At 46.8% G+C, this 21668-nt stretch overlaps 1 protein-coding gene across 4 annotated transcripts in view; it reads right to left on the reverse strand.

Moving 5' to 3' along the window:
* Window positions 1–21668, reverse strand: part of dnah7 (dynein, axonemal, heavy chain 7) — a 1084136-nt gene that overhangs the window by 114674 nt on the left and 947794 nt on the right. For all 4 annotated transcript variants that reach the window (XM_070875892.1, XM_070875893.1, XM_070875895.1 and 1 more), the window contains one exon: window positions 10102–10254. In XM_070875892.1, the coding sequence (XP_070731993.1) occupies window positions 10102–10254 (153 nt within the window). The remainder of the gene's footprint in view (window positions 1–10101; window positions 10255–21668) is intronic.

Raw genomic sequence — 21668 nt, forward strand, 5'->3', positions numbered from 1 at the left:
CCTTGTGTCATCCTTAGTGAAGACAGAACCAAGTATTTGTTCAATTGGTCTGCCAATTCCTTGTTCCCCATTATGAATTCACCTGATTCTGACTGCAAGGGACCTACATTAGTCTTCACTAATCTTTTTCTCTTCACATATCTATAGAAGCTTTTGCAGTCAGTTTTTATGTTCTCTGCAAGCTTACTCTCATACTCTATTTTCCCTCTCCTAATTAAACCCTTCGTCCTCCTCTGCTGCATTCTAAATTTCTCTCGGTCCTCAGGTTTGCTGCTTTTTTTGGCCAATTTATTTGCCTCTTCCTTGGATTTAACACTATCCTTAATTTTTCTTGTTAGCCACAGTTGAGCCACCTTCCCCGTATTATTTTCACACCAGAGAGGAATGTACAATTGTTGTAGTTCATCCATGTGATCTTGAAATGTCTGCCATTGCCTATCTACCGTCAACCCTTTAAGTATCATTCTCCAGTCTAACCTAGTTAATTTCCGTCTCATACCATTGAAGTTACCTTCCTTTAAGTTCAGGACCCTAATCTCTGAATTAATTGTGTCACTCTCCATCTTAATGAAGAATTCTACCATATTATGGTCACTCTTCCCCAAGGGGCCTTGCACGACAAGATTGCTAATTGATCTTCTCTCATTACACAAGACCCAGTCTAGGATGGCCTACTCTCCAATTGGTTCCTCGACATATTGGTCTAGAAAACCATCCCTTATACACTCCAGGAACTCCTCCTCCACAGTATTGCTACCAGTTTGGCTAGCCCAATCTATATGTAGATTAAAGTCACCCATGATTAACTGCTGTACCTTTATTGCACGCATCCCTAATTTCCTGTTTGATGCCATCTCCAACCTCACTACTACTGTTTGGTGGTCTGTACACAACTCCCACTAATGTTTTCTGCCCTTTGGTGTTTCGCAGCTCTACCCATATAGATTCCACATCATCCCAGCTAATGTCCTTCCTTACTATTGTTTTAATCTCCTCTTTAACCAGTAATGCTACCCCACCTCCTTTTCCTTTCTGTCTATCCTTCCTGAATATTGAATACCCCCGAATGTTGAGTTCCCAGCTGGTTACTCTGGAGCCATACTTCTGTAATCCCAATTACATCATATCCGTTTATAGCTATCTGCGCAGTTAATTCATCCACCTTATTATGAATGCTCCTCGCATTGAGACACAGAGCCTTCTGGCTTGTTTTTTTAACACTCTTTGGCCTTTTAGAATTATGTTGTAATGTGGCCCTTTTTGATTTTTGCCCTTGATTTCTCTGCCCCCCACTCTTACTTTTCTCCTTCCTACCTTTTGCTTCTGCCCCCTTTTTACTTCCCTCTGCCTCCCTGCATAGATTCCCAACTCCCTGCCATATTAGTTTAAACCCTCCCCAACAGCACTCGCAAACACTCCGCCGAGGACATTGGTTCCGGTCCTGCCCAGGTACAGACCATCCAGTTTGTACTGGTCCCACCTCCCCCAGAACCGGATCCAATGTCCCAGGAATTTGAATCCCTCCCCCTTGCACTATTCCTCAAACCACGTATTCAGCTGAACTATCTTGCCATTCCTACTCTGACTAGCATGTGGCACTGGTAGCAATCCTGAGATTACTACCTTTGAGGTCCTACTTTTAAATTTAACTCCTAGCTCCCTAAATTCAGCTTGGAGGACCTCATCCCATTTTTTAACCTATATCGTTGGTACCTATATGCATCACGACAGCTGGCTGTTTGTTCATCCTCCTCCTCCAGAATGCCCTGCAACTGCTCCGAGACATCCTTGACTCTTGCACCAGGGAGGCAACATACCATCCTGGAATCTCGTTTGTGGCCGCAGAAATGCCTATCTATTCCCCTTACAATAGAATCCCCTATCACGATAGCTCTCCCACTCTTTTTTCTGCCCTCCTGTGCAGCAGAGTCACCCCTGGTGCCATGAATTTGGCTGCTGCTGTCTTCCCCTGATAAGCCACCTCCCTCAACAGTATCCAAAACGGTATATCTGTTTTGGAGGGAGGTGACCGCAGGGGACCCCTGCACTACCTTCCTTCCCCTGTTCTTCCTGATGGTCACCCATTCCCTATCTGCCTGTGTAACCTTTACCTGCGGTGTGACCAGCTCACTAAACATGCTATCCATGATGTCCTCAGCTTCGCAGATGCTCCAGAGTGAGTCCATGCACAGCTCCACTGCCGCAATGCGGTCTGACAGGAGCTGCAACTGGACACACTTCCTGCACACATAGTAGCCAGGGACACTGGAAATGTCCCTGACTTCCCACGGAGCATGACATGGCTCTGGGCTCTCCCGCCATGACTTAGATTAATTTAACTTGGCAACAATGCCTACTGATAAGAAAAGAAAACCACGATGAATGATAATACATTGCATCAACCGAAGCGTAGCTGACAGAGACAACCCTATGAACTGAAGCAGGGCTAGCCCGCGCAGTACTTAACATTTAGCAAAGCCAGAATGTGGAATTTGTAGAAATTACCCTCTCCCTCGAGTCTAGGTCCACCTTGTGCAGTGGTGGTTGCTTTTTTCCAGGCAGGACCCATCAAAGCAGGGACCCTGTCTTCCAAGATGTCAGTGGGTGCAGATTTGCCGGGACTCCTTCTGTTCGAGTTCTTTCCTTTTTGTTGTGTGCCACCTTCCTCTGCAAAAATGAAAATATAACTTTTTAGAGAAGGTATCTTTCTGCTGGGTGGGACATTCAGATGGTCATATTTACAATTGCAATTCTAGTGAATAAATGAAAATATTACTTACACTAACTACTTGAATAAGGTCGTGCCACTTCTTTTTGCACTGGCCTCCAGACCTCGAGGTGGTCATTATTGCACAGTACTCTTCTGCAAGTTGGTTTCAGCGTTTCTTCATTTCTTTTGGTGAAACTTTTATGTGACCTTTGCTGGTATCCAGCTCGTGCCATCTGGCCTCAATTACTGTAACTTGTGCCTCCACTTCATCCTGTGAGAAATTCTTGGTCCTTGAGCTGCGTTGCATATTGTATTGCAGCTCTGATTTTTCCAAAGTGAATTAAAGAATTAAATAGTAGAATTCTTCATTAAGATGGAGAGTGACACAGTTAATTCAGAGACTAGGATCCTGAACTTAAAGAAAGGTAACTTCAATGGTATGAGACGTGAATAGGCTAGGATAGACTGGCGAATGATATTTAAAGGGTTGACGGTGGATAGGCAATGGCAGACATTTAAAGATCACATGGATGAACTTCAACAATTGTACATCCCTGTCTGGAGTAAAAATAAAATGGGGAAGGTGGCTCAACTATGGCTAACAAGGGAAATTAGGGATAGTGTTAAATCCATGGAAGAGGCATATAAATTGGCCAGAAAAAGCAGCAAACTTGAGATCTGGGAGAAATTTAGAATTCAGCGGAGGAGGACAAAGGGTTTAATTAGGAGGGGGAAAATAGAGTATGAGAGTAAGTTTGCAGGGAACATAAAAACTGACTGCAAAAGCTTCTATAGATATGTGAAGAGAAAAAGATTAGTGAAGACTAATGTAGGTCTCTTGCAGTCAGAATCAGGTGAATTCATAATGGGGAACAAGGAAATGGCATTCCAATTGATCGGTTCAGATTGGTTTAACATTGCAGGCACCCGATGGCATGAACCGCCACGGGCCAGAAACAGTAAACTGCGCCTATGCTCGCAATCGGCTACCATTGTCTACCACCCAGGTGGACCACTCGCCACCACGGCAATGCCCAAGAGCGAAGAGTCACCCGCAACAGCTCCTCAAATGGGACCTGGACCAACCAGGATCCCAAACTAGAGAGTGCTCACAACGGTGCCCTCAAGGAAAGTGAGTCAGCAGTCCCCTGCGAACTGCTAGACAAGACGAGGCAGCCCCACCATCGCTTAGACGAAACGCTCACTTGATCAGACTGCTTCCCAGGGAGCAGCAGCAACACTGTGCAAACGAAAAGGACAGGGAAATCACAGACACATCAGCTGTCTTTAGGCCTGCCTGACACTAGGAGTAACGGCAAGAGCCCTGAGCTCCGGCAACTCGAGCAAAATGAGCTCACCTCGCCCACAGACCCACTAGCATGGGGCGCTACGCCGTCACCAGACGACCCGGATCTCATCCGGCCGTGCTGGAACTAGACTGTCCTTGTGTACCTTACTGATATACCTGTACTGATCATGTAAATGTACCACACAAAAAGAAACGCAACTGTAATCCACCCAACAAATGTACCAAGATGTAAATGTAAAACCCATGTGATGAACTTGAATGCAACTTGCATGTAACGGGCCATTAACATGATCTCTGTGTGGGGTGGGGAGAATGGCGTAGTCATGGACTCACAACCAGAAACCATGGGGACCTCCACTGGGAACAAATCTCACTACCAACCCACCCAAGCTAGAAGCGATCCTCCAATGATCAACCAGGAAGAGCAAAGCCCAGGTCACCGTCAATGTATGAGTCAATGTGCATTAAAGACTTGGGGGGAAGTGATGTCATGTCTGTAGACCATGTATACTAACTGTATAGTCACATAAGGTGTGTCACCAGATGGCACTGCGGTGGGAGACCTGAGGGTCACCTGCATTGGTGTGCAGTGCCCAGTATAAAAGGCTGCCCACCATGCTTGTGCCTCACTCTGGAGTTACAATAAATGGGACTAAGGTCACAACAGCCCAAGTACAATACTAGACCTCATGGAGTTATTCATAAGAGTATTAAAGACATAACAATTTGGTTCTTGTTCTAAGCTGCAACTGTGCAATTAACTTTGGGATTGAAGTTAGGGAAAGGAAGATAAGACAGATGTCTTGCCTGATTAACATATTGCACTGTTGTTGGCTGCAAAGGGAGGTTCAGATTAGGGAATATATCATCTGTCCACCGTCCCAGCTGCAGAGACATGAACTCAGTGGATTTCAAGTTGAAAACGCATGAGGTAAATTACAATTTAAAATTACACACACAGGATCTAGTTGATGTGGACTCCTTGATTTTAGTTTACTATTGTCTTTACCTGGAGATATACATTGCCCCAAATGAAAACTTAAACAGCCTTTAAGTACAGGAGAGGAATTACAGAATAAAATCTCCTTTTCCAATAGTAAGGAGAAAAATTAAAAGCAGTGAAATGCTGTAAGAAAGTTACATTCTTGGCATCAACAAAATTCCAGGAATAATTTCTCGCCTTAAGCGTCGTGTCAGTTTTTGAAAATGTTCTCACTGTGCCCGTCCCCAATTCATATACGCATCTACAACCACTAGGAACATTTTACCCAAGACGGGGCCTGCATAGTCGACATGGACCCTGGACCACGGTTTGGAGGGCCAAGATCATAAACTTAGTGGCGCCTCCCTGGGTGCATTGCTTAACTGTGAATGTGTGTTACATTTGTGCACGCAGGACTCTAAGTCCACATCGATACCGGGCCACCACATGTGGGATCTGGCTATCGCTTTCATCATTACGATGCCTGGGTGGGTATTGTGGTTATCACTGATGAAAGTGTCCCTGTCCTTTTTGGGTACCACTACCCGATTACCCCACAGAAGGCAGTCTGCCTGTATGGACATTTCATCTTTGTGCCGCTGGTATGGCTTTATCTCTTTCTGCATTTCTAATGGGATACTGGACCAGCTCCCGTGAAGCACACAATTTTTTTACTAGGGACAATAAGGGGTCCTGGCTCGTCCAGGTTCTAATCTGTCGGGCGGTAACAGGTGATTGCTCACTCTCGAATGCTTCCATTACCATAACTAAATCTGCGGGTTGCGTCATTTCCACACCCGTGGTGGGCAATGGCAGCCTACTGAGGGCATCGTCACAGTTTTCTGTGCCTTGCCTGTGACGGATGGCGTAGTTGTATGCGGACAACATGAGTGCCCATCTCTGGATGCGGGCCAATTCATTCGTATTTATCCCCTTACTTTCAGAAAAGAGGCATATCAATGGCTTCACATTTGATCCCAAACAGGTATTGATGCCTTTTCTTTACCCCATAAACACACGCAAACGCTTCTTTTTCAATCATGCTGTAGGCCCTCTCAGCATTTGATAGACTTCTGGATGCATAAACAACTGGTTGTAATTTCCCAGATTCATTAGCTTGTTGCAATACACACCCGACACCGTAAGACGACGCATCACATGCTAGTACAAAACACTTACATAGATCATACAACACAAGCAATTTATTTGAGCATAACAATTTTCTAGCTTTTACAAATGCATTTTCTTGGCTTTTGCCCCATACCCATTCATCTCTTTTACGCAGTAAGACATGCAGTGGTCCTAGCAGTGTGCTGGGACCCAGTAAGAAGTTACCAAATCAGTTCAGGAGTCCCAGAAATGGCCGCAGCTCCGTCACATTCTGTGGCCTCGGTGCGTTCTCGATTGCCTCTGTCTTCGAATCGGTGGGCCTGATGCCGTCCACCGCGATTCTTCTCCCCAGGAACTCCACTTCAGATGACAGGAAAATGCACTTCGAGCATTTTAACCTGAGCCCCACGCGGTTGAGCCGACTAAGAACCTCCTCCAGGTTCTGCAGATGCTTGACTGTGTCCCGACCTGTAACCACGATGTCGTCCTGGAAGACCACGGTGCGCGGGACTGACTTCAGTAAGCTTTCCATATTTCTCTGGAATATCGCCGCGGCTGATCAAATCCCAAACGGGCATCTGATGTAAATGAAGAGAACTTTGTGTGTGTTGATGCAGGTGAGGCCCTTCGATGATTCCTCCAGCTCCTGCGTCATGTAGGCCAAGGTCAAGTCCAGCTTCGTGAATGTCTTTCCTCCCGCCAGTGTCGCAAGAAGGTCGCCTGCCTTTGATAGCGGGTATTGATCCTGCAGGGAGAAATGGTTGATAGTTACTTTGTAATCATCACAGATTCTGATGGTGCCATCTCCCTTGAGGACTGGAACAATCAGACTGGCCCACTCGTTGAACTCGATCGGCGAAATGATGCCCTCTCATTGAAGCCAGTCCAGCTCAATCTCCACTCTCTCTCTCATCATGTACGGTACTGCTCTCGCCTTGTGATGGATGGGTCGTGCCCCCGGAATTAGGTGGATCTGCACTTTTGCTCCTTGGAACGTCCCGATGCCTGATTCAAACAGCGAGGGGAGCTTGGGTACATGAAGTGTCGTCAACGGACAAGAGTGCTCGGACATCATCCCAGTTCCAGCGTATCTTTCCCAACCAGCTCCTGCCGAGCAGCGTGGGACCATCGCCCGGTACCACCCAGAGTGGTAGCTTGTGCACCGCTCCATCGTAGGAGACCTTTACACTAGCACTGCCGATTACATGAATCAGTTCCTTTGTATAAGTTCTCAGTTTAGTGCGAATGGGAGTCAGGACTGGCCTTGAGGCCTTGCTGCACCACAATTTATCGAAAGTCTTTTTGCTCATAATGGACTGGCTCGTGCCCGTGTCCAGCTCCATTTACACCGGTAGTCCATTTAATTCAACTTTCAGCCTTATTGGGGAACACTTTGTGGTAAATGTGTGCACCTCATATACCTCTGCCTCCTCGGTCTGAGGCTCTGGTTCATGATCCGCCGTGGATCTGTCCTCCTCTGCAACATGGTGGTTTACAGGTTTAACAGGATTAGCAGCTCGTCTGCACACTCGTTGGAGGTGTCCCATTGTTCGACAGCCCTTGCAAACATAGCCTTTGAATCGGCTTGAGTGGAAACGATGATCACTCCCGCAGCGCCAACCAGGTGTTAATGGCCTAGCATTCATCACCCTTGATGGTGGACTCTGAGACATCTGCGGACGTGCAGCTGCAGGTATGTGAGGCCTGCCCTGTACGTTGCGATTCGAAAACAACATTACTTTGTTCACAGTACTGTAGCAGCACTTGTGTGCCAAGAGATTTGATTGGTGTTGTCACTGGTGGCAATGAATGCCTGGGCTATCGTTATGGTTTTACTCAAGGTTGGGGTCTCTACAGTCAAAAGTTTGCGAAGTATCACTTCATGGCCAATGCCAAGTACAAAGAAGTCCCTGAGCATGTGCTCCAAATGTCCTTCAAATTCGCAATGTCCTGAAAGGCGTCTTAGCTCGGCGACATAGCTCGCCACTTCCTGGCCTTCAGACCTTTGGTAGGTGTCGAATCGGTACCTCGCCATCAGAACACATACCTTTAGGTTCAGATGCTCCCGGACCAGTGTGCACAAATCATCGTATGATTTCTCTGTGGGTTTCACTGGAGCAAGCAGATTTTTCATGAGGCCATACGTTGGTGTCCCGCAAACGGTGAGGAGAATCGCCCTTCGTTTGGCAGCGTTCATTTCTCCTTCCAGCTCATTGGCCATGAAGTATTGGTCAAGTCGCTCCATGAAGGTTTCCCAATCATCTCCCTCCCAAAATTTCTCCAGGATGCCAACTGTTCTCTACATCATTGGGTTCGTCATCTGTATCTCATCGCCAGTTGTTATGTTTGAATAAAGAGTCTGACCAGATACTGTGAGCTCAAAGTAAAGTGTGACTTTAGTCTTTTATTACAGGTCTCCAGAGTGCCTCTCCAGCCTGTGAGGCCTCCTTGAGTACAGGTGCTCCCAAGGGATTGTCGGATCCCTTGGGACTCCAGGGGATGAGCCCTCTGGTGGTTACACAAGGTATTTACATGTTTACATATATAACAATTAGGCTAGTGGATGAGGTGCCAATCAAGCTTTTGCTTTGTTCCTGGATGGTGTCAAACTTCTTGAGTGCACCCAACCATGCAAGTGGAGAGTATGCCATCTCATTTCTGCCTTGAGCTTTGGAGGTGGTGGAGAGTCTTTGGTGGAGTCAGGAGGTGAGACACTCATGGCAGAATACCCAGCCTGTGACCTGCACCAGTAGCCACAGCATTTAAGTGCTTGATCTAGTTAAATTTCTAGTCAATGGTGACCCCCAGGATGTTGCTGGTGACTCAGCAATGGTAATGCCATTAAATAAGAAAGGTGATTAGGTTCTCTCTTGTTGGAGATAGTCATTGCCTGCGACCTGTGTGGTGTGATTGTTACTTGCCACTTATCAGCAGTGTCTGGAGTGGTCCACAGATCGGGGGGCACCTGACCTAATGTTTATTTTGTTCCCCCCCCCCCCCAAAAAGAGTTGGCACTTATCAGCCCAAGCCTAGATGTTGTTTAGGACTTGCCAGTGGCTTGAACTGCTTCAGTATCTGAGGAATTACAAATGCAGCTGAACACTGTGCAATCATCAGTGAAAAGCTCCACTTCTGACCTTATGATGGAGGGAAGGTCATTAATGAAGCAACTGAAGATAGTTGGGCCTAGGATGCCCATGTCTTATCATGTTTGGGCCTTTTCCATCCCCGTATACCAGTGTTAGCTCAGTAGGTTATCCCAATTTAGCTGTAGGTTCCGCCAGACTTAGTAATGGGATCCTTCATAAAACTGAATGCAGTCTCACTAGAATCTTGGAGAGATTGCAGAAATAGGCAGGGCGGATTGCTGTTTTGCATATTGACAGTAAATCAGTTTGGCACTAAAGAATAGATAGTCAATGTTGAAAATGATCATTAGTATTTTGAGCAGTGCTTGAAATGTTGTCATTACTGAATTCTGATGAACTGAGAACTAAAGAAGTATATTTTCACCAACATTTAAAAAATTGATTGAATTTTTGTGCTTTTTTTGCAGATTTTCCAGCCATAATCTTCTTTTGCATATTGTGAACCTCTTTGAATAAGCTTTATTTTGAGGATATTTTCATTTGGCCAATATGTCTATCATTTTACAGACCTCAACAGGATGTGTGTTCATATTCATGATGCACCATCTGTCTAATGTAAATTAAATTGAAATGTGCCAAGTTGACTCACATGGTTGTGTTGTGAGAGCTGCCTCAATTGTATATTATATGCATGACTGAGCAGATTACTGTGCACAACAGATGCAGAAATTAACTGATTATGCCCTTACATCTATTATCTAAAATTAATCCAATAAAAGCTAATAATTTTTTATTGTGATGTTAATTTTCAAATGATTAGTATCACAAGGGATTGGGTGATGAATGACAGGTTACTAAAATACAAGCCATTAGAGAGCAAAAGTACTCTGAATGCACGCACCTGTAAGAATTTCAGTCTGTCTAAAAAGTCATGCATGTAGCTGCCAAGTGGCTTGAGACTAGGATATGATTTATTCATCCACATTCCTGGAATCTTTCCTGTCAGTATACTCTGCACCACTTCTTCCAGTTCAGCAGACATCACCACCAGTCCCTAAAAAGTTGCAGAATATATAATGTCAAATTAACGAAATTTTGCACCAACATCTAACACAAGTGACAACAGCATTTTTTCGATAGACGTTTATAGATTCAGTTCATTGTAAATTGTAAAGTAGGAACATAGGAACAGGAGTAGGCCATTCAACCCCTCAAGCCTGTTCCACCATTCAATTATATCAAGACTGATCTGTATCTTATCTCCAACTACCCACCTTTGGTTCCGTAATCTTTAATACTCTTGCCTAACAAAAATCTATCAATCTCAGATTTGATAGATTCCAGACATCACCAAATGAAGGGCTCAATTTTCCCCAAAGCATTTTTTTTAGCATTCTTGAAGAATTACGCCCGATTTTTTGGAGCCTAAGTATGCCAAAAAAAACGATTCTAACTTTCCCCGTTGGATTTCTTCATTTTGGCGTGGCATAACCCGACCTTTAGTTTTGGGGGTGGCGCCTTGATCTCCGCCAAAAAGATCGGGCTGCCATGGTAACCAGGGACACAATGCGAGCTGAGGCTGCAAAGTGAAGCATACAGCCAGCTCCCAACACATTAAAGAATTGAAAAACACATAGCAGCAACTTACCTCCAACTCCACCTGAAGGGCTTGCCGGTCCGGTCCCATTTTCGGTCGCCATTCTCCCAGTCTGGACCTATTCTCGGTCCCCGGACTCGCACTCTCTCTCTCTCTCTCTCTCATGTATTTGAACTGGGGACCGAAAATGGGACCGGACCGAGAGAATGGGGACCGAGAATGGGACCGGACCGGCAAGCCCTTCGGGTGGGGTTGGAGGTAAGTTGCTGCTATGTGTTTTTCAATTCTTTTAGTGTGTCCGGGCATCTGTTGTGCTGATTTCCTTAACTCTCCAGAAGATTTTTCAGCAGAGGCCACATACGCTAACCTAAGCACAACTGGAGTAACTCTCAGCTGGCCAAACTTCCCTAATTGGCACAGGTGGCTGGTTACACCCACTTTGGCTGAAAAATAAACTGACCTAAAAAAATCGTAAGTAACTGAGTTACACTGGTGCAAATTGATTGGGGAAACTGTGGTTTTTCCAACTTAGGCCAAAAAGAGCAGCCTGCTCCAAAGAAACAGCGCAAATCACTGGGGAAAATTGAGCCCCATGAAAGGTAACATCTAAAAGTAAATTACATTAGTATCAAATAACTCAAATCATTGCATTTGAATAATCTGTGGCCTATGGTTTCATGGTTAGAGCAAAGAAATAAGATTATATTACCACCTGCTGTGATAGGCGGTCAAACCATACGTAACATTTATTGGAATGTTGCTGAATAAACACAATTCCATCACATCTTACATGGTACTACTAAAGCTGCAACTAATATTGTAAGTGATACTGAAAAATAAGGGAGACACTCAAGTACTGGGGGCAGTGCAGGGAGGAACCATGAGGCTGATCCTCAGTGTCAGAGGTTTGGGTTATCAGGAGAGACTGGAAGTGATCTTCTAGAGTTGTATAAGTAAATGGTATGGAAAATGTTATACCAGAATACTGCCTCAAAGTAAACCGTGGGAGTAGAACAGGTAGATACAGGTTCAAACTAGTAAAAGGTAACTTTGGAGCTGATGTCAGGAGGTTCTTCATGCAGAGAGTGATCAACACTTAGAAAGACTTCTGGGCAGAGTGATAAAGACTAAAACTTGGAATAATTTAAGAAACAGCTAGAAGCAGCAATGCGGCAGAGTGTTGGGTTGTACTTGATGGATTTGCCAAATAGCTTTCCTCATCTGTAAGTGTTTTGTGCTGTCTTAAACAGTTATTCATGGGGAAAATGTTGAATACAATTAATTATCTAATGTAAGTTTCCTCCCAGTGGAATGCATAAAATGAGGCCATATTATAACTCTTTTAACTACAATACCAGTAACAAAAGCTTTATTAGCCCAGGAAATTTAAATAATTTAATTCCATGCAGAAACAATTTGCATAATGTAAACAGTGTAGTAGACTAAATGATGTGCACAACCTAATAACATAGGTAATCCTGCCAGAAAACCAGACAATGTTAAACCTATTTGTGGGTAGTGTATTTGAGGGCTAAGGTATATTGTTGATAATCTTGACTTCAAGATGCACAATTCTCTTTTTCTCCGTGATTCATTGTGTTTTTAACTTGGCTTAGTTCTTTGATGAAACAGTGTGGCTCATGCATCAGATTTGATAGAAGGCGAAAGGCCAAACCTCATATTGCATTTGAAAGGCTGGTGACTGTTGCTATGGAGAGCTCTGTAGATTGGGAGGTACAAAACTTTACAAGTCATGATGAGTCACTGCACTGTTTTTATGTATTGGGATACAAGACATCTTGCTTCCAGGGTGTAAAGAGATAATGTATAGCGCCTGTTATATATGTAAATGTGTATATACATTGTACAGCCACCAGAGTGCTCGTCTCCTGGAGTCCCAAGGGATCCCACAATTCCTTGGGAGCACAGGTACTTAAGGAGACCTCACAGGCTGGAGAGGCACTCTGGAGACCTGCAATAAAAGACTAAGGTCACACTTTACTTTGAGCTCACAGTATCCAGTCAGACTCTTTGTTCATACATAACAACTGGTGATGAGATACAGATGACGAACCCAACAATGCAGAGAACAATGGGTATCCTGGAGAAACTCTCGGAGGGAGATGATTAGGAAACCTTCGTGGAATGACTCGACCAATACTTCGTGGCCAACAAGCTGGTAGGGAGAAGCGAACACTGCCAAACGAAGGGCGATTCTCCTCACCGTGTGGGGCACCAACATATGGCCTCATGAAAAATCTGCTTGCTCCAGCGAAACCCACAGAGAAATCATACGATGATTTGTGCACACTGGTCTTGGAGCATCTGAACCTGAAGGAAAGCATTCTGATGGCGAGGTACCGGTTCTACACCTACAAAAGGTCTGAAGGCCAGGAAGTGGCGAGTTATGTCGCCGAGCTAAGACGCCTTGCAGGACATTGCGAATTTGAAGGACATTTGGAGCACATGCTCAGAGACTTTTTCGAACTTGGCATTGGCCATGAAGTGATGCTTCGCAAACTTTTGACTGTAGAGACTCCAACCTTGAGTAAAGCCATAGCGATAGCCCAGGCATTCATTGCCACCAGTGACAATACTAAGCAAATTTCTCAACACACGAGTGCTGCTACAAGTACTGTGAACAAAGTGATGTTGTTTTCAAATCGCAACGTACAGGTCAGGTCACACATGCCGGCAGCTGCACGTCCGCAGATGTCTCAGAGTCCACCATCAAGGGTGATGAATGCAAGGCCATTAACACCTTGTTGGCGCTGCGAGGGTGATCATCGTTTCCATTCATGCCGCTTCAAAGGGTACGTTTGTAAGGGCTGTGTAACAATGGGACACCTCCAACATATGTGCAGGCGAGCTGCAAACCCTGTTAATACCGCAAACCACCATGTTGCAGAGGAGGATAGATCCACAGCGGATCACAATGAACCACAGCCTCAGACCGAGGAGGCAGAGGTATATGTCCCCCGATAATACTGAAGATTGAACTAAATGGACTCCCGGTGTCAATGGAGCTGGACACGGGCCCGAGCCAGTCCTTTATGAGCAAAAAGACTTTCAAAAAATTGTAGTGCAGCAAGGTCTTAAGGCCAGTCTTGACTCCCATTCATACGAAACTAAGAACTTACACAAAGGAACTGATTCCTATAATCGGCAGTGCTACTGTAAAGATCTCTTACGATGGAGCGGCGCACAAGCTACCACTCTGAGTGGTACCAGGCGATGGTCCCATGCTGCTCGGTAGGAGCTAGTTAGGAAAGATAGGTTGGAACTGGGACAACGTCCGAGCACTCTCGTCCGCTGACGACACTTCGTGTGCCCAGGTCTTAAACAAGTTCCCTTCGCTGTACGAACCAGGCATCGTGAAGTTCTAAGGAGCAAAAGTGCAGATCCACCTAATTCCGGGGGCACGACCCATCCATCACAAGGCAAGAGCAGTACCGTACATGATGAGAGAAAGAGTAGAGATCGAGCTAGACTGGCTGCAAATAGAGGGCATCATTTCGCCGATCGAATTCAACGAGTGGGCCAGTCCGATTGTTCCAGTCCTCAAGGGAGACGGCACCGTCAGAATCTGTGGTGATTACAAAGTAACTATCAATCGTTTCTCCCTGCAAGATCAATACCAACTACCAAAGACTGACAACCTTTTTGCTACACTGGCGGGAGGAAAGGTGTTCACGAAGCTGGACTTGACCTCGGCCTAAATGAAGCAGGAGCTGGAAGAATCATCGAAGGGCCTCTCCTGCATCAACACACACAAAGGTCTCTTCATTTATAACAGATACCTGTTTGGAATTCGATCAGCCATGTCGACATTCCAGAGAAACATGGAAAGCTTACTGAAGTCGGTCCCGCACACGGTGGTCTTCCAGGACATCTTGGTTACAGGTCGGGACACAGTCGCGCATCTGCAGAACCTGGAGGAGATTCTTAGTCGACTCAACCGCGTGGGGCTCAGGTTAAAACGCTCGAAGTGCGTTTTCCTGGCACCTGAAGTGGAGTTCCTGTGGAGAAGAATCGTGGCGGACGGCATCAGGCCCACCGATTCAAAGACAGAGGCAATCGAGAACGCACCGAGGCCACAGAATGTGACGGAGCTGCGGTCGTTTCTGGGACTCCTGAACTACTTTGGTAACTTCTTACCGGGTCTCAGCACACTGTTAGAACCACTACATGTCTTACTGTGTAAAGGAGGCGAATGGGTTTGGGGCAAAAGCCAAGAAAATGCCTTTGTAAAAGCTAGAAAATTATGCTCAAACAAATTGCTTGTGTTGTATGATCCATGTAAGCATTTGCTACTATCATGAGGTGTGTCGTCGTACGGCGTCGGGTGTATATTGCAACAAGCTAACGATTCTGGGAAATTGCAACCGGTTGCTTATGCATCCAGAAGTCTGTCTAAGGCTGAGAGAGCCTACAGCATGATTAAAAAAGAAGCGTTAGCGTTTGTCTATGGGGTAAAGAAAATGCATCAATATTTGTTTGGGCTAAAATTTGAATTGGAAACTGACCATAAACCACTAATATCCCTGTTTTCCGAGAGTAAAGGGATAAATATGAATGCATCGGCCCACATCCAGAGATGGGCGCTCATGTTGTCCGCATACAACTATGCCATCCGCCATAGGCAACTGTGCCGATGCTCTCAGTAGGCTGCCATTGCCCACCACGGGGTGGAAATGGCGCAGCCCGCAGATTTAGTCATGGTTATGGAAGCAATCACCCATCACAGCCCGACAAATTGGAACCTGGATGAGCCAGAAAACCTTACTGTCCTGAGTAAAAAATTGTGTGCTTCACGGGAGCTGGTCCAGTGTCCTCCTGGAAATGCAGGAAGAGATAAAGCCGTACCAGTGGCGCAAAGGTGAAATGTCTATACAGGTAGACTGCCTTCTGTGGGACAATCAGGTAGTGATCCCCAAGAATGGTAGAGAAACTTTCATCAGTGACCTCCACAGTACCCACCCAGGCAAGGTAATGATGAAAGCGATAGCCAGATCCCATGTGTGGTGGCCCGGTATTGATGTGGACTTAGAATCCTGCATGCACAGATGTAACGTGTGCTCGCAGTTAAGCAATGTGTCATGTATCTCACACTACTGTACATAACTGTATCTTACTATGCTGTACATGACTGTACCTAGATATGACCTGTAACCACAAGCTTACCTTACCACCAGGGGTGCACTTGCAGTAGACACTGGATACCTGTTCCACACAGGTATATAAAGACAGGTCTCAGGCAAGTGTGGCATTCGAGAGCTGTGTAATAAAGGTGCAGGTCCTGAGTGACCTTGACTTCAGCATGTGCCTCGTGTGAGTCTGTACTGCAAGGACAGGATTTAACAGTGGCGATGAGTTACGGGATTACAGAATCCACAGAATGGTGACCAACGGCTCAGATGAAAAATACAATGCTGAAGATAATTGGGAGGACTTTATAGAAAGGCTCCAGCAAAGCTTTGTAACCAAAGACTGGTTAGGCGACGATAAGGCAGACAAGAGAAGAGCCCATCTCTTGACCAGCTGTGGCTTGAAAACATAGGCCTTAATGAAGGACCTGCTGGCACCTGAGAAACCAGCAAGCAAGTCGTTTGAAGAGCTGAGCACACTGGTGAGAGATCACCTGAAGCCAGCAAGCAGCCTACACATGGCCAGACACAGGTTCTACAACTACAGACGCTGTGTTGGCCAGAGCATACCCGGCTTCATGGCGGAACTTCGGAGGTTGGCTAGCTTATGTGAGTTCTCCGATGAACTAAGGAGAGAAGTACTAAGAGACTTTTTTATTGAAGGAATAGGCCACGCAGGCATATTCCGAAAGCTCATAGAGACCAAGAACTTGACCCTAGAGGCAGCAGCACTAGTTGCACAGACATTTCTGGCAGGAGAAGAAGAAACGAGGTTGATCTACACTGCGGGTATGACAACTAACGAAATATCTGAACAAGGGGTTCACAGCGTGAAACAAGCCGCTACCCCCACACACAGACAAAGACAGGAGAGCAGGCCCTCAACAGCAGGCAATGACGCCAGAAGCCATCAAGGGCCACATGAACAGCCGTTCACACCTCATCAACCCACAATGCGAGCAATCAACTACAAACTGAGAGAAGCTCAAGAGAGATCAGCCAGACGCAGCTCATCCTTTGGAAACAATGGAAGCGGTCTGTGCTGGAGATGTGGGGGAAGGCACTCATCAAGGGGGTGTCGATTTCAGCATGCCGTTTGCAGAAACTGCAACTATACAGGGCATCTGGCCCGCATGTGCAAAAAAAGGCAGCTCGGCTGGTATACGAATCGGAAGGGTCAGAAAGCGGACCAGAAGACGGTGGGGACAGTATCCGGGACACCGAGGTACAGCAAGTCAACATGATCAATGGCCACTGTTCTTACAACAAGACGCCACCAATAATGATGAGGGTCCTACTCAATGGGATACCCGTCAACATGGAGTTGGATACAGGAGCGAGTCAGTCTCTCATGAGCGCTCAACAATTTGAACAGCTGTGGCTGCACAAAAGCAACAGACCAAAACTCACAAGGGTCGACACCAAACTAAGGACCTATACCAAAGAAATCGTCCCAGTCCTTGGCAGCGCCATGCTCTCTGTCACACACAAAGGGACAGTGAACCGACTTCCCTGTGGATTGTCCCTGGAGATCTCCCAGCACTGCTGGGGAGAAGCTGGCTGGCTAAAGTAAATTGGAAATGGGATGATGTTCACGCCATGTCGTTAGAGGAACGGACCTCCTGCTCAACAGTTCTAAGTCGATTTGAACATCTCTTTCAGCCAGGTGTGGGCACTTTCAAAGGGGCTAAAGTCAAAATCTACATCACACAGGATGCTAGACTGGTCCATCACAAGGCTAGAGCTGTGCCCTATGTGATGAGGGAAAAGATTGAACATGAACTAGACAGGCTTCTGCGGGAAGGCATTATCTCAGCCGTGGAATTTAGCGACTGGGCAAGTCCCATCGTCCCAGTCATGAAGCCTGATGGATCTGTACGAATCTGTGGGGATTACAACTCTACCATAAACAGAGTCTCCCTACAGGACCAATACCCGCTGCCCAGAACGGAGGACGTATTTGCCACATTGGCTGGAGGAAAACTTTTCTCGAAACTAGACCTCACATCTGCGTATATGACGCAAGAACTGACCGAAGAGTCTCAGCTACTCACCACCATCAACACACATCGAGGCCTTTTCATGTTCAATCGATGCCCATTCGGCATCAGGTCGGCAGCTGCTATATTCCAGCGCAACATGGAGAGTCTGCTCAAGTCCATCCCGGGGACAGTTGTATTTCAAGACGACATACTTATCACGGGCAGGGACACCAACTCCCATCTCCGCAATTTGGAGGAAGTACTAAAGCGGTTGGATCGGGTAGGCCTAAGAGTTAAGAAATCCAAGTGTCTGTTTTTCGCGCCCGAGGTTGAATTTTTGGGCAGAAGGATTGCCGCTGATGGAATCCGCCCAACAGAGTCCAAAACCGAAGCAATTCGCCTGGCACCCAGGCCCCGGAATGTCTCGGAACTGCACGCCTTTCTCGGGCTACTCAATTACTTTGGGAACTTTATGCAGAACCTAATCACGCTGCTGGAGCCTCTCCACGTGCTACTCAGAAAGGGGTGCGATTGGTTTTGGGGTGACGCCCAGGAATCCGCCTTCAATAAGGCACGCAACCTTTTATGTTCCAACAGTGTTTTGGCTTTTTTTGATCCAGGTAAAAGGCTAGTTCTTACATGTGATGCGTCAGCGTACGGGGTTGGGTGCGTTTTACAACATGTCAGTGGTGCAGGTAAATTACAACCCATAGCTTATGCCTCCAGGTCACTTTCGCGGGTGGAGCGCGGGTACGGTATGGTGGAGAAGGAGGCGCTCGCGTGTGTGTACTGTGTCAAAAAGATGCACCAATACCTTTTCGGGGCCAAGTTCGCGTTAGAAACCGACCACAAGCCCCTCACGTCCCTCCTATCCGAGAGCAAGGCAATAAACGCCAATGCCTCGGCGTGCATTGAACGGCGGGCACTCATGCTGGCGTCTTACGACTACACCATAAGGCACAGGCCAGGCACAGACAACTATGCCGACGCGCTTAGCAGGCTACCCCTGGCGACCACGGAAGGATCTGACGAACAGGTCTGTGAGATAGTCATGGTAATCAATGCCTTTGAGTCCACAGGTTTGCCCATGACGGCTCGCCAAATCAGAGCCTAGATGACCAGCGACCCCACATTATCCTTCGTAAAAAGATGTGTCTTAATTGGTGACTGGGCAGAGGCTCACGATGCCTGCCCCGAGGAGTTCAAACCTTTCCATAGGCGCATGCATGAGCTATCACTACAAGCAGACTGCCTGATGTGGGGCAGCCGAGTAGTTATGCCTCTGCGAGGCAGAGAGGCATTTGTCTGGGAGCTCCACCGCGAGCACCCGGGGATCGTTCTCATGAAGGCCATAGCCAGATCCCACGTCTGGTGGCCTGGCATTGGCGCGGACCTGGAGCTCTGCGTCCGTCGGTGCACCATTTGTGCCCAACTCAGTAATGCCCCCAGGGAGGCCTCCCTGAGCCCCTGGCCCTGGCCCACCAAACCGTGGTCGCGGGTGCACGTAGACTATGCAGGCCCATTCATGGGCAAAATGTTCCTCGTAGTTATAGATGCATTTTTAAAGTGGATCGAATGCACCATTTTAAACTCGAGCACAACCTCCACCACTGTGGAGAGCCTTGGAACTATGTTTGCAACACACGGAATCTCTGACATATTGGTCAGTGATAATGGTCCGTGCTTCACCAGCGCAGAATTCCAAGATTTTATAGTTGACTACAGCATAAATCACGTTAAGACGGCACCGTTCAAACCGGCCTCCAACGGCCAGGCGGAGCGAGCAGTGCAAATTATTAAACAAGGCATGCTTAAAATCCAAGGTCCCACGTTGCAGGGCCACCTGTCGCGACTGCTGCTGGCATACAGATCATGTCCGCACTCACTGACTGGGGTTCCCCCTGCGCAACTGTTGATGAAACGGACCTTAAAGACAAGGCTCTCATTAATCCTCCCAGACATGCACGAAATCGTTGAGGCAAAGCGTCGTAAGCTAACTGAGTACCATGACCCAAATTCGAGGGGGAGGTGGAATGAGATAGGGGACAAAGTATTTGTGCTAAACTATGGCAGGGGTCCCAAATGGCTTGCAGAGACAGTAACAGGCAAGGAAGGAAACAGGCTACTGGTGGTACAAATGGACAATGGCCAAACCTGCCGGAGGCATGTAGACCAAGTCAAAAGTAGATTCACCAACAACACTGCTGAACCAGAGGCAGACTACAATGTGGAACTTACACCACACCTGATGGACAGACAGAGGGAACAATCTGAGGAAAGGGCAATCCCAACAGACAGCCCAGGCGAGACACCAACAATCATACTGAACGAAACAGACAGCCCAGGCGAGATACCAGCAATCACACCGAAAGAAAAACAGGCACCAAGGCAAACAACTGAGCCACAACTAAGACGCTCCACGCGAGAGCGTAGACCTCCTGAGAGACTGAACCTATAAAGACAATAAGACCTTGGGGGAGGGTGATGTCATGTATCTCACACTACTGTACATAACTGTTTCTTACCATGCTATACATGACTGTAACTAGATATGACTTGTAACCACAAGCATACCTTACCACCAGGGGCGCACTTGCAGGAGACACTGCATACCTGTTCCACACAGGTATATAAAGACAGGTCTCAGGCAAGTGTGGCATTCGAGAGCTGTGTAATAAAGATGCAGGTCCTGAGTGACCTTGACTTCAGCATGTGCCTCATGTGAGTCAGTACTGCAGGGACAGGACTTAACACAATGCACCCAGGCAGGTGCCACTAAGTTTATGGTCTTGGCCCTCCAAACCGTGATCCAGGGTCCATTTTGACTATGCAGGTCTGTTTTTGGGTAAAATGTTCCTTGTGGTTGTAGATGTGTACTCCAAATGGATTGAATGTGAGATAATGTCGGCAAGCACGTCCGCTGCCACCACTGAAAGCCTGCAGGCCATGTTTGCCACGCACGGACTACCTGATGTACTTGTGAGCGACAACGGGCCATGTTTTACCAGTGCCGAGTTCAAAGAGTTCATGACCCGTAATGGGATTAAACATGTTACATCTGCCCCGTTCAAACCAGCATCCAATGGTGAGGCAGAGAGAGCAGTGCAAACTATCATGCAGGGTTTGAAGAGGTTAACTGAAGGCTCACTGCAGACTCGCCTATCCCGAGTCCTGCTTAGCTACCACAAGAGACCCCACTCATTCACGAGGGATTCCACCTGCTGAACTGCTCATGAAAAGGGCACTTAAGACAAGGCTCTCGTTAGTTCAACCTGATCTACATGAACAGGTAGAGAGCAGGCACCTTTATCAAAGTGCATATCATGATAGCGCAAATGTGTCATGCGAAATTGAAATCAATGATCCTGTATTTGTATTGAATTATGGACAAGGTCCCAAGTGGCTTTCCGGCACCATTGTGGCCAAAGACGGGAGCAGGGTGTTTCGGGTCAAACTTTCAAATGGACTCATGCACCGGAAACACTTGGACCAAATCAAACTCAGATTCACAGACTATCCTGAGCAACCCACTTTGGACCCTACCTTCTTTGACCCCCCAACATACACACCAGTGGCAACCGACACTACGGTTGGTCACGAAGCAGAACCCATCACCCGCAGCAGCCCAACAGGACTCACCGCACCAGGCAGCCCAGCAAGGCCAGCTGCACAGCAGCCCAGTGAGGGCCCAACAAACGATTCACCAAAACCAGCATTTGCACCGAGACGATCAACCAGGGAA

This window comes from Pristiophorus japonicus, chromosome 3 (assembly GCF_044704955.1).
Source record: "Pristiophorus japonicus isolate sPriJap1 chromosome 3, sPriJap1.hap1, whole genome shotgun sequence".
NCBI classification, from domain to species: domain Eukaryota; kingdom Metazoa; phylum Chordata; class Chondrichthyes; family Pristiophoridae; genus Pristiophorus; species Pristiophorus japonicus.